Source organism: Lingula anatina, chromosome 1 (assembly GCF_051362555.1).
Source record: "Lingula anatina isolate TDL-2025a chromosome 1, LinAna3.0, whole genome shotgun sequence".
Lineage (NCBI taxonomy): Eukaryota > Metazoa > Brachiopoda > Lingulata > Lingulida > Lingulidae > Lingula > Lingula anatina.
This window is the reverse complement of record NC_141767.1, coordinates 11,796,803-11,810,139: the sequence shown is the minus strand read 5'-3', so window position 1 is coordinate 11,810,139 and position 13,337 is coordinate 11,796,803. Positions and strand designations below refer to the sequence as shown.

The 13,337-nt window shown below is 37.4% G+C and overlaps 1 protein-coding gene across 1 annotated transcript; it reads right to left on the bottom strand.

Moving 5' to 3' along the window:
• Positions 1–2,055: 2,055 nt before the first annotated feature.
• LOC106165529 (glutathione hydrolase 1 proenzyme) lies at positions 2,056–12,923 on the bottom strand. Its single transcript, XM_024074203.2, has 12 exons — positions 12,581–12,923; positions 10,608–10,865; positions 10,219–10,341; positions 9,759–9,862; positions 8,858–9,050; positions 8,343–8,506; positions 7,913–8,062; positions 4,937–5,079; positions 4,600–4,787; positions 3,991–4,231; positions 3,587–3,700; positions 2,056–3,475 (listed from the first exon to the last, which is right to left on the bottom strand). Exons 1-12 carry the CDS (start codon positions 12,661–12,663, stop codon positions 3,329–3,331), a joined length of 1,908 nt encoding a protein of 635 aa, XP_023929971.2. The 5' UTR covers positions 12,664–12,923; the 3' UTR covers positions 2,056–3,328.
• Positions 12,924–13,337: the final 414 nt, after the last annotated feature.

The following is a 13,337-nucleotide window of genomic DNA, read 5'->3' as shown; positions in this document are numbered from 1 at the left end:
AAAACACGTAACGTGTAAAGATGATTTATAAAAATTTGACCTATCCTGATCCATACATTTTCATTTATGGACCGTTGCAGAAATTTGAGAATAAGGCAGCAGTTTGGGTTGATATAACTCCAGTAATGTGCAGGTAGTAGAAGGGAACTACCAAATATTGCGTCATACATTACCTATATGACACAGACTTTTTAAACAAAGAGTGAAGCTGCCTGTATCTTCCTCAAAAGGAGAAATATACCTTTCTAAGCATTTTTCCATTTGTGACAGTTTTTCATTGTATATCTTCGCGTTTACCGTTCAATTTAATGTGATAGCTACAGAAGCCTCAATTTTTGTATTAATTTTAGATGAAAGACTGAACCTCAAAAACTTGAAAAAGATCCATGATTTGTAACGAGGCAGATGCCAGCCAGACCAGCTGCGCGGCAGATCACCTCCGCACTCAAATCTAGACGTACTATAAGTAAACGTGGGTTTAGTTATGCCCGATTCATAATTTAAAAAGTTTTGCAATAGTAATCGTAATAAACCGATCCTTCATATTCTTATCAAAATAACTACAGTTTTTGTGAAATGACTACTGTTCGCACTGATTCAAGAATAATTGCAATAACCGCTGTTTTAGTGGTTAAATGGAATTTGTTATATTTTTATGAGTTGCATTTATGTACAATGTATTTATTGTGAAATATAAACCTCATAAGAACAGTTATTATCCCTTTAATATAATATAAAACAGAAGGTTACTACTAGCGGATCTCGTGTGTAGGATTTTTTTAATTACAGCCGTGGTTCGCCTGGCTGTCTCACCCTGGGAAGAAGAGGTGTTCTAGGAGGGCCTTTCTAAATAATCAATTCTAGTATTTTAAAACTGTTGCATGGTGGTGGTTAAGGTTGACAGAGTATGTATAGACCGTGCATGTTCAGATAATCTTGGACTTCAGCTTAGCGTTCCAGTGCCTGGTGTTGGCTCTCATTGGCCAACCTCACGAACATTTTTCGCATGCTACACGTATTTCTCTGGAAGCCTGTGGCTGGATTCATAAAAGAGCTTTAGTCTGTTAATTGTTCTATTTCAGTTCGAGATAAATCCATAGCAGTGTACTTATATAAACTATTGACCTGTTAGTCTATAAAAGTCTGACCAGAAAATACGTTTAGCAATGAACATGCTATTCCATTTTTTTCGATTGTAAAATATTGGGAGTGTTATGAACTCCAGATGTCCCAATGTAGTTACTTTTGGGTCCGTTAACATCATATTCCTTGCCAATGTACCATAATTTGAGCATTTAGACTATAACTCTCATGTCTTATCAATTTGGTGAGTTGGCCAGCCAATAGGAACAGTCAACTCTTTTGTGAACTTGGTCGTTACTATCATAGGGAGGCTAGAAGAGCGCGAGGGAGCTCTTGTGCACAAACAAGCCCCTCAAAAACGTTAAGGTACATGTATAATAAGCCCTATTAGCGACATTATAGACCTTCCTATTGGTTATAAGTTATAAACTGTACCGAAAAGACAAAGAGCTGTGCTTTTTACTGACGGTTTACGAATGTTTGGTATATTTAGTGTGGTTTACGGCCTTCAATATTTATAAATTATTTCTTTTAGCAAAGTCTACAAACAGAAATTAGACTCGCCAAAATGGAAATGGTTTGAAACGATATTGATGGACACCTTACAGACTATGAAACAAGGGCAATGTTTCATTCCGTTGGACTACTACAGATAAAAATTTGATTTCGAAACGCTGCCATTTCGTCAATCAGCGCAACTATATGTTACCTAGCCCCATTCGTTTTGCGATGACTTATCAATGAATGGTACTTTATTCATCACCAAGAGTTCATTCTGAGGGTGCGTTGAATTTTGACCAAAGAAATAAATACATCATTAGAAAATCATTAGTGGAGCCTTTCTGTAAAGACAGGTCTGACTAAAACATTAACTTACAAATGAAAATTGACAGAAGGTTTAGTTGACAACTTTCATTATTTTTTCTGGTACATAAATTACAAATGCCAATTCATTATCCACACAAAAAAAAATTTTATTCTTGTTGACAAAATTTATTGCATTTTGTTGTAATACAAGTTTTATCCTGTAAGCGGTGTAGTTGATTATAGCACGATGACATACCGGAATGCTTTCAGTACGAAAATCATTATCTTGTTTGGTCAGTTTGCACAGGTTTGCACTGGTGGGAATTTAAATCAATGCAATGGTTTCGAATGTAGAGATGCTTGGAATATTGAAGTATATCTACATGTATTCACAACTTTAAAACCAGAGATATTTAATGTTAAAATATAAGGGTAAAATATATATAAGAAAAAAAAGTCAAATATCCGAGCACATTGTATTTGTCGTGCAAGTTCAACCTCCCTTCTACTAGACAAAAATCTCAACCAGTCAAGCAAGGAAATCTTGAACGTGTAAAGGTCTTAGCGTTAAACAGTTTTCCAAAATTTTGCCGTATAAAGTTTTATAGGGAGCGTTCCCATAAATCCATCGCACTAGCTAGACCGATCAAACTCTGCGGGGATTCCTGCTAATTTGCATGCAGTGTAAGCGGCATAAATATCTGACACGCCTTCTCCAGCTGATAGGGGGTAATAAACGATGGTCAATTAGCCCCTTGGTACTCAAGGGGGCGAGCTAGCCAATTGAGCTGATTACACTGAAAGCACTTTAGCAAGGAGCCCCGCTACTTCAGAGTAAGATCAATTCAGCTAGTACGACGGGTTTATGTCTTAGACCGGGTTCCCATGCCTAGATCGATCCATCTACCGAATTAGCTAGGGTGTAAAGATAATTACCCCCTAATAGCTTTACTACGTGTGACAGACATTTAAGCCGGTTACTTGATAGCAATTTAGTGAGACTTCCCAGGGAGATAGATCGATCCAAATATCTGTGGGAATGGTCCCTTATATTAAGCTCTTTTTCTGTTGTGAGAATTCATAAACTCATTCTCATCATCTCTTGATAGAAAACGGGCACGTAAGCCTGTATGGTACTAATGCTTGTAATTTTATGCGATGAACGATCGCCAGACAGTTTAGATAGTATTTGTCAGGGTGTTCTCCTTATCTGCTGACCTAAATAATTTTCTTCCTAGTAAAATATGTTATTAATACATATTGTGCATATATGTCGAGTGAATTTTAGCCCAGCTTAATCAGCACTTGTTTTGAAGAAACCCAATAATAGCTGACGGGAAATGACAATAGGACAGATCGAACATAAAATAATCTCATTAAAAAAATTCTATTATCATTACACCGGAGGTAGGTAATACGCTTTCTAAAACTGTAGTTTCTAATAACCGTCAGGATAGCCACCTTTTCTGAAGTCCGAGTTTGCATAGATGGTACTTCCGCTTCTGTGAATACCCTGTACCACAGAGCCCCCGACAGCTCTCTCTGTTAAATTATGGTTTAGCGCCCTCAGACCCGAGATGTACACCTGAAACGAAGCATTTTGGTTCGGTTAATTTTACATTATTTAATTACATATTTATGGGGCGGTAACAAAGCACAAAAAAAAGATACAACTGAAATTTCTTTTAAGCCTTACTTTTCTGAACCCTTCCTCATAACTTATTTCAGGCGGTAACAGCTGGTGATGAATTCGACGAGCATCGATGGCTTGCTTGATATTTTCACCGAACCATAGTGTACGTGCCGTAACCTGAAAATTTGTAACGTAATCAAGTTTCGATTATAGTAATAGTGCCGTGATAACAAACATACTTTAAGGATGTGCCTCTGGATTAGAATTATGTGATTGATACAGTGCGAGTCGCCGAGCTGTTCGTGAAATGTTACGAGTGTATTGTTGAGCCGCAGGCAAGGAAAGAGACGTATAAAATATGGCTAGACGAGGATGCCCACCACTGAAAATCCGTTCATGACATATTGTACCAAATTGTACTAAAACATGAGTACTGTTCTAAATACATACGACAGAAGATAACATACATATGCGATGGCAGTGGTGATCCTGGTTCCACCGGATGCTCCGACAACCAGGATAACGTCACCGTTCTTATTAACTACAATGGTTGGGCACATGGACGATAGAGGGCGCTTGCCGGGTCGAATGAAGTTGTTAGGAGACGGTGGGATTCCAAATGCATTGGTTATGTTTGGAGAGGAAAAGTCATCCATTTCATCGTTGTATATAATTCCTGTCTTGTTCCCTCGAACTCGAGATCCTAAACTGAAAACAGACTTACATGAATAAATAATTTTCCGAAGTAAAGTTTACTTCATAAAATTTGGACTTACCAATACTGAAACATACGGAAATGTCTACTACGTTAATACAAAAATAGATAAATAAACAGCACTAAACGTAAATGTATATCTTACTCATTATTAACGGCAAACTACTTCATGATGTTTTATGTCAAGTTAAGTCAGCTTAGGCTCTATTGCAGATATTTGGTATTCAACATTCAAACAGATAATCTTATGCATGTAACTATCCTTCACTTGAATATGCATTTATGTCTTTCAATGGAGACGGGGAATTAGATTCCCGGTGGAAATGGGTTTCGTTTTCATTAACAAAATCTATATACATACAATAAATTAATGGTGCTGGTAACCGCGACAGCATCTCCATTTCCTGCCAAAACTGACAGATGCGAGGTACCCTCGGTCATTCTGTCGTAAAATGTTGGTCCATAATATGCTGTACCATGAGTTGTGTTGTCTGTGATGAGACTGCGGATATGGTCCCCGAACTCAAGGGAGGTCATGTTTTTCACCAGCTAAAACATTCAATAATAAATGCAGTAATATCAGCAATTCACTTTGATCAAAGCCCTTATATGGAACGAAATAGAAATTCCGGGAAATGGGTCGAGCATTTACTTCGCTAATAAAAGAATGCTTCCTCAAAAATAAGCGATATCTTTACCTGGTCTAAAGTGGTATTTCTCAAAAAGTCTTCATCGCCTAATTCGGTTCTTTTTGCATACGCGAACTTCATTGCTTCTACCATACGATGATGTGTACGTACTGCATGCGAGCGATGAAGTTCTTGAGCAGTAAAATTATAACCTGTAAGATTTATTATATGTGATTAGCAAAAAGAGTTAGAATTAGCTAGAATTATTATTCGTTTCGGTTCTATAAAACATGGAAGATTTTATGGTCAGTAATGGCTATTATGGAACACTTGTTAACTGGACTTATCCCGCTATCTTTGACGCGATACCATACTGAAGTACTTCGTGGTACAATCATTTTTACTTGAATGGATTCTACCCATGAGTCTAATTTTTGGTTATCCTTAGGTATCAAAGAGCTCGCATTATAAATTTCAGCCAAAGTTACCGATAACAAGGACTTCTATACTTCCTTGCCGAAAAAATCTAATCCTTTTAGGCAAGTTCAGTGTTTAATCTTCACATAAGTAGAAATCGTGTAACACGCACAAAAACTAGGCAGTTTGTGAAATAGATAAGCTACGTGGTAATAAGACGAAATTTTTCCGGATTTAGTGTTTGAAAGAATGGCATGCAACACAGTTGAATAATGGAATAGTGGCTGCGCGTCAAATACCAGTATATTTATATATACTTTTGTAACTTGGAGCAGGGAATTACTTTATTTCTGATATTGTAAACGCTAGGGGGAAACTTTGCACATTAGAAGAATTAAACCAAAAAAATATAGTGCTAACCTTCAGCTTTCTTCAATATCTGGGATTGAAAAAGTCACTTCCAAGAGACTGGCGCTCAGTCAAAAAAGAGTATGGGAAAAATATTGACGGGATTTCGAATGATAACATAAAGATACTCATATCAAAAGATGAGAAAGTTTTTTTATAACATGCTTTTAAAAAACAGCAACCCATCGTTAAATAGGGCTAGCAGGTACTGGGAAACAAGAGTCGGGGCCTTACTTGAAGAAATGACGTGGAATCTGATTTACACTGCACCTTTTACATGTATATACTCAAGATTACAGTTTAAGGTAAATCATGGTATCTATTTTACTAATTACCGGTTGGAAAAAATAAAGTTGTGTGAGCCACAGATATGCACCTTTTGTCAAATTGAGGCCGAAACATTAAAACATTTATTATGGTAATGTGTCCATGTCCAAAACATATGGACATGCCTGCTGCAGATTATTCAACAAAATTACAAGTTACGGCTTGAGAGAAAAATACAGATTTTAGTTTTGGGTGCCATTGATAACAGGCAACCGGGTCTTTATATCGTCATATTGCTCATTCAGAAATTTATAACTATATGCATAGCTAAAGCTGAGACACCTAACTGGAATAATGACCACTTATATATCAAGTCGTACCGCAACATTGACCTGTACTCTACTTTGATGCAGACTGACAAAAAGAAAACTCAAATTATCAATAACTGGAATACTGTCAACCGTCTCACCTGATAACTCTGCATAATCAAGACATCATATGTGGCGAGGCCTATGTATTGCTATATCATACGCCTTGTGAAGGTAGATGCTCCTACGTTTATTTATAAATAGATATGCTCGATATCCGGTAGGTGAGGCATCGGGCATGAATCTTAGCAATGTATTAATATATGCTTCTTACTCGATCATTGTTATGAGTATATGCATCCTCTTTGTAGTCATTTCTGGCAGTTTGATATACCAGTATACGAATATATGTTCTCACATTTCTATCGTCTCAACAGCCAATTAGGTGATGGAGTACAAATATCTACTGTACTCATACATGCCTGGTACAGATAAAACTGAAATAGTCTGTATTGGATGCTTAGAACAAACACTCTATAATCAACGAAATTGTTTCTGCTATACTAAACAATCTGCCTTTATACATGTTAAGTCTATATACTTATGCAAGCTATTATGTTAAGTAGAAAACTACTCAGAGAGCGCAGACCTCTGCCAAGGCAGCAAAGTCTCCATCCAATGCCGTTTCACCCCTAAATTTGCATTCTATAATGATTTCGTTTTTTGATTATTGATCCGGATCACCACCAAAAACTAATCACCTGTTCCTTGGCCCACTTCTGACAGTTCCTGAAAATTTCATCAAAATCGGTCCATAACTTAGTTGTTTGACTTTTGATTATTGATTATTGATTGGTTATTGATCCGGATCACCACCAAAAATTAATCATCTGTGCCTTGGCCCACTTCTGACAGTTCCTAAAAATGTCATCAAAATCGGTCCATAACTTAGTTTTTTTACTTTTGATTATTGATTGATTATTTATCCAGATCACCACCAAAAACTAATCACTTCTAAGTTAACCCATTTCTGACCTACCCTGAAAATTCCATCGAAATTCATCCATAACTTTTTGAGTTATGTTGATGACAAACAAACAAACAGGGGTGAAAACGTACCCTCCTTGGCGAAGGTAATAATGATATTATAAAGTAAGTGATTTATCACTGTCAGCCTTTAGACACTTACTAAAATACCAGTACAGCTCTTGACCGCTATAAATTGTAACGAATAGCTTTACAGCTAAGTACAAGTGTGTGTGTGTGTGTGTGTGTGTGTGTGTGTGTGTGGTTACGAATGCGTGAAGGATATAGGGCCTAGGCATGTGCGTGTAAAATGCACATGTACGTATGCGGGTGCGCATGCTTTAGTACGTGTGTATATGTATGTTTAGATTTACGAGTATATATGTATATACTTACGCTAATAAAAAACGTCATCTGACATATCGCTGTGCGTGCAAACACACCTATATTTGATCAGCAGGCCACCAACTTCACCATCCTGCACGCGAAATAGCCTCTTTAGCCAGAGAAGTTACCCAACTCTTATTCTTTAGCCTAAACAATACAAGGCATTAAAATCAAAACCTAAATAATATATTTCCAAAAAAGGCAAAAACCTATGAGCCTACAGTCTACTTACCTTGGAGAATGTTAAGTATAAACTGATAAACAGCGCCACCAGATGGAGGTCGAGGTGAGAACACTTTCATTCCGTTTTGCATTTCAAGGACCAGGGGTTTCTTTTCTTTTGCTTTGTAATCGCGCATGTCCTGTCTTGTTATGATGCCACCTAATGTCAAGATGCACCCAAATCAATTACTCTCCAGCAGCCTAATACATTTCTACATTTAAAATATAATCGCTATTCACACTCAGATTTAAAATGCAACATTTGAATTTATTACCCATGGCCTATTTTGATGTGGACTTCTCATAAGACATGTACGGCATGTAACGGTATATCAGCCTTACAAACATAGAAGGGATTGGAAATCTATTTATGTTAAATTAATGGTGTTGACGGTCGACTGCAGTGGATATGATTGATTGAATGAGCAAAGAGAGTTTACCTTTCGCCTGGATCTCATCAACGATGTCTTGAGTCAGTTCAGAGTCGTAAAATTCCGATCCTCCATCAGTCGCATTGGCAATTTTCTCCAGCGTATCCGCTAACTTGAACCTGTACATCGTATCCCCTGCTTTTAATAAGTTTCCATTTGGGGCGAACACTTCGCTGTAAAATACCGCAAAACTATGAAATAGATGCCAAACTTCTTATTGGTCCTGGCCAATCTGTTTTGCACCAAGACCAAGTATAAATGTTTATATTTGGTCTTAGTTTTGCAGACCTCAAGATGTGATATCGACTAAAGCTCAGAAAGCTCAGAAAGAATTTGACAAAGTCCAGGTCTACACATTCAAGGATATTAATTGTTGGTAAACTGAATATACACTGTTGCGATAGTTAATCCCCAAGGAAAGGGGAGATATCTTACATTCCTCAAGTAATTCATACGCAGTAATGCAGGTCGACCCTAACTTTGTATTTTGATATATATTCCTAAACGAAATATGCAATACAGACCTGAGACTAGTGTCAGTTAGGACTTCCCTTTTTCGAACTCTTAAGGCATTTTCCAGGGAATTCCCGACTTTTATCCCTGATCTACACATTTTTATGGAAGGCACGAACAGCTCCCTCCACGGTAGTTTACCAAAACGTTGGTGGGCCAACCAGTAGCCTCTTATTTCTCCTGGCACACCAATGGCAAGTCCTCCTATTAAGAAAATAATTATGTCAAGAACATCATCGTAATAAATGCTCCCATCCCTGATCTTACCTTCAGTTAAAGGGATATTAACTCATCGTTTTGGCAAAAAAATGAATTTTCCTGGAGTAAACAACAATTTTTCCATACTTACCAATGGTTAATGAATCCATTTTTACATTCAAAATTAGTCCCTGTTTTTTTTTCTAAATTTTTTTTATAATCTCTTAAGAGTAAGACTATAGCCATCAATGGAGGTCACGTGGCCTAGGACAAGCTCAGATATCAGAATACTAACTATAACTGCCGTTTTTGTGGTAAAACAGAATATATAATATTTCTATGAGTTGTTCACAATGTTTTTATTGTGATATATAGTTCTCAGACGAAGAGTTATTATCCCTTTAAGATCTACGCAGTCTCCAAATCCCTTGTAAATAATAACAATAAAAACAGTAAATAGTTTTTTTGAAAAATAGCATAATTCTGCGCCTGCATAGTCATCGAATTTTTTTTCTAATCTTATGGCATGGCATGCAGAGACACACTAGCGTCGACTCACCTGCTGCTGAAAAACTGAAGTCCGTGCTTGAGCACAACTTAAGAAAGAGAGAGAGAGAAAAAAGTTTTTGCCACATTTTGAAGTGTCACAAGCTATCACGCAAGGTTACACGGCATGTATACCCATATTGTTTTACTAGTACTTTACAGCCTTACCAATAGTAGATGCGGTTTTGCTAGGGTTGTTGGTAAACATGGTCTCATTAGCGGAAGCCGGTGCTTGTTCCCTTGCATCAATTGTATATGCTGTTTTGTTGGCCCTTATAACAATGAATATTATTGACTGTGTATTTTCTCATGTAGACAAACAACCAAAAAGGTACAGAGTGATTTTGAATGTATGTCAACACTACGACTTCCATGACTTTTTCTTTCAAGATCCAATCAAATATATCCTAAAACAAGGAACTTTCTAAATATCAAGTAAATGTTGTTGAAAAGGATGCAATGTCATTAACAGATTCTTTTAGTTTCACACTCTGTTCAAAAGATTGACCTTACATATGTTATATACATGTTAAAAAACTATATTTGATATTTAAGCAATATTTAAAAATTAATTTTACAATATATATATATATATATATATGTATATATATATATATATATATATAACCTGTTATAAACTGTCATGAAGAAACCTCCTCCGAGGCCCATACTGTGCGGATTGTGTACTCCTACACATAACAATGATGCGATGGCCGCATCCACTGCTGAGCCATACCGGGCAAGAAATTCTCTGAAAAAAATGGATAAATGATAAGTGGGTTGGCAGTAGTGGGCAGAGAGGGAGTGCATTGATAAAATGGCACATTAACAGTTATATTTACACATACAACTGAATAACCAGATCACTGGGTCTGAGCTACAGATTATATTTGAACTGATCCTCTTGTTTTTGTTGTCAATAAAGGGGCAACATGAAAGGGCAAATCTGAATACTGAACCATTCATAAGCTACATAGCACAGCATACAGACGCAAATTACATGTACTTGTAACTTACGTCCCCACTTCTGAGCATTCTCCAGCATCCGCAGCTACGGCGGCAAACCTGTATTCTCCCAGTCGTGAAGCCGAGGGAGGTGCCTCAGGGTCATCAGCTGCAATTACAGTAGCAGTAGTTCCACCTTTGGAGGCAGACACGCTGCTTTTTGACGTGCCACCCACAGGTATGGTGCCAGTATCGATGAGAACTGCAATCAATCCCACCGCTGCCACCACAAGCACAAATACCAGCAAAATTGCGCATCGTTTGCGGAAACTGAAAAAAGGGTATCTTCAAATTTCATTGATAGAATATATAGAAAATCAATTGGTCCAAGATACTGTATCCGCTCTGGAAGTTGCAAAATGGAAAGCAGTACGCCTCAAATCTTTTGTGAATGATCTTAGATTAACATAAATACGAAAATAAACCAAGAACAATTCATCCTGGAAAAAATCTACTGGTCAGTTGAACAAACGTGTTTTTTTATAAATGTTACGTATCTTTGGAGATGCGTACACGATGGAACTTGGAAATAAATATAAGGCTAGACTCATTTTTTTGCAAAATATCAACAAACCAGTACTGCATATGTATGTCACGTTTTTAGTTCAAACTTTTCTTGCAAGAAACGTAGCATATTTCTTGTCTTTTTATAATTATAAATGACTTGATGCAAGAAACATTTTCCTGTTAGCATATATATTAGACACACAACATTGGTCAAAAAGGTTGTCCCACCCCGCTTTTCCGCTTTTATTTATAAATGATTACATGGAGTGACTTTGGGGGGGAATCCAGGCTTCATCATGACAGCACACTTGCTCACAGTTCTGGTCTGGTGAGTGATTAGTTGCAGAAACCCAATGTTCTGAGGCTGCAAAAACCATCTTTGAGTCTTGATAATAAACCTACTGAGCACCCGTGACATGAACTGAGGTGTGCAGTCTAGAGGAGAACCAAACTCTAAATAGTCCAGACCAATTCCGCCAAGCTTTTTGGGAAACATGGTACAATATCCCACAAAACAAAATCGTTACCCTTGTTGAAGGCAGCGGCGCCGTCTTCAGGAGATAATCACAGTATGCGGTAAACACACATGCTAATAAACACGTGACCTTTAACGAATACCTTTAACGAGTGTGTAAATTTGGTGACATTTGGCGGTGTCTTTTCAATTTAATGTGAAAATCACAGTGAAACGTTGGACTTGAGGGGGTACATGTAATAAATGTGAATAAATGGTACCCTACTAAATATTGATATCTACACGCTTGTTTTTATTTTCTGTACCACTTATCATGTTAGTTGTGGTATCTGGAATGAAAATACAATCAAAGCAACTAACTCCTGTGATGTGATCATTTATAAATAAAAGCGCATGAAACTGGGGGTGGGATAACCTTTTTGACCAATGTTGTATACCTTTCGTACCTTCTTCAAATTGATTTTGAAATGTTTTTCAGCCAAATAAAGCCTTTTGAAATTTATGGTAGGGTCGAATAACACGACATCATGTTTTCATTAAAAATGGCAGCAAAATTGGCAAAATAAAGAAAAATAAAGCGAAAACTGTCAAATCAAGTTCCTTTCAAAAGGAGAGTGATCACTAATGCCTGTTAGAAAAACGAAGCAACATGTCGATGGGTAGGCCTATACAGGAGCATGTTTGTTTGTAGCCCCACCCCTTCCCCATGATAAAAATAAAGAGACAGTTACCCTTATAACATGCACATACATTTGAACTCTTGTAAAAAAAAGTATATAGGGCATATGAATAAGCAAACATTATTGATATCCTGCCACACTGAATGGTAGCAAGCTCGTTTAATTCACCCGGCTGGATTTGACAACAAAATATGTAAGCGGTAAACGTCACAGGTGCGCAAAAACCGATGACGTTTCAATCACGCCATCGTGTTTTTTATGATGATTTAATATTAGGATTCTGTACCCTAGGAGCTTCGTATGTCTTCACAAATAATAATTACCTGATACGTTTGGGCTGTTTCTTTCCCTCGACTTGACCCCTACTCCTATAGTCATGCACAGTGTTTTGCAGCGATTCCTTCATGGTAGTAAAGGTCCTTTATGACACTGCTCTCTTCATCTAACTCCCCAACCCAATGACTTGCCGTGTTAAGTCAACCTAACAGCCCTTATATCTATTTACATATATAGCACCGTTTCTGACATTCAATTGGCTTGCATTCTTTGCAAAAGAATAATGAATGTAAATCACGTCAAACACGGTGTACTTAAATAGCACTTGTCAACAGAAAGAGATGAGCACCAGACATACAACTGCACGTCCACGATACTGGGCCTTTTGCACCAACAGGTCATAATAGGTGAAGCGTAGCAGTTGCGCCGGCGTAAACCGGACGCAAAACCCCACACCCGAGAAAAGCCAAGTTGCACCAAGCTGGAACCAAGGAGTTATAACAGATATACTCCTTGCTGGAACAGTGTTTACGTCGGTATTTACTAAGTTGTAAATTAACGCCTGCCAGCAAGGTGGTGAAAGTCGGTCGTAGCTTGTTTTCCACTATGACTAGGCTGGTACAGAGAGAGTTTGATGACAATTAGGCCACACTTTTTTTATTTTTATGGATGACATCCTCTGGGTACCCCAAAATCGGTGCGAGAGGGCGAAAAAAAAAAAAACAGTCTAAAAAAAAAAAAAAACTGCTTAAGTAAAGGAATGCTGTCAGTACACAGCTGGAAACACAAATTTAACCACAGAAA

Excerpts from the sequence above, each read along its gene's own strand:
- LOC106165529 (XM_024074203.2), bottom strand. The coding sequence starts at position 12,663 with ATGAAGGAATCGCTGCAAAACACTGTGCATGACTATAGGAGTAGGGGT. Across the intron at positions 10,866-12,580 it reads AAACAGCCCAAACGTATCAG|TTTCCGCAAACGATGCGCAA; the intron begins GTAATTATTATT and ends CCCTTTTTTCAG. Across the intron at positions 10,342-10,607 it reads GAATGCTCAGAAGTGGGGAC|AGAATTTCTTGCCCGGTATG; the intron begins GTAAGTTACAAG and ends CATTTTTTTCAG.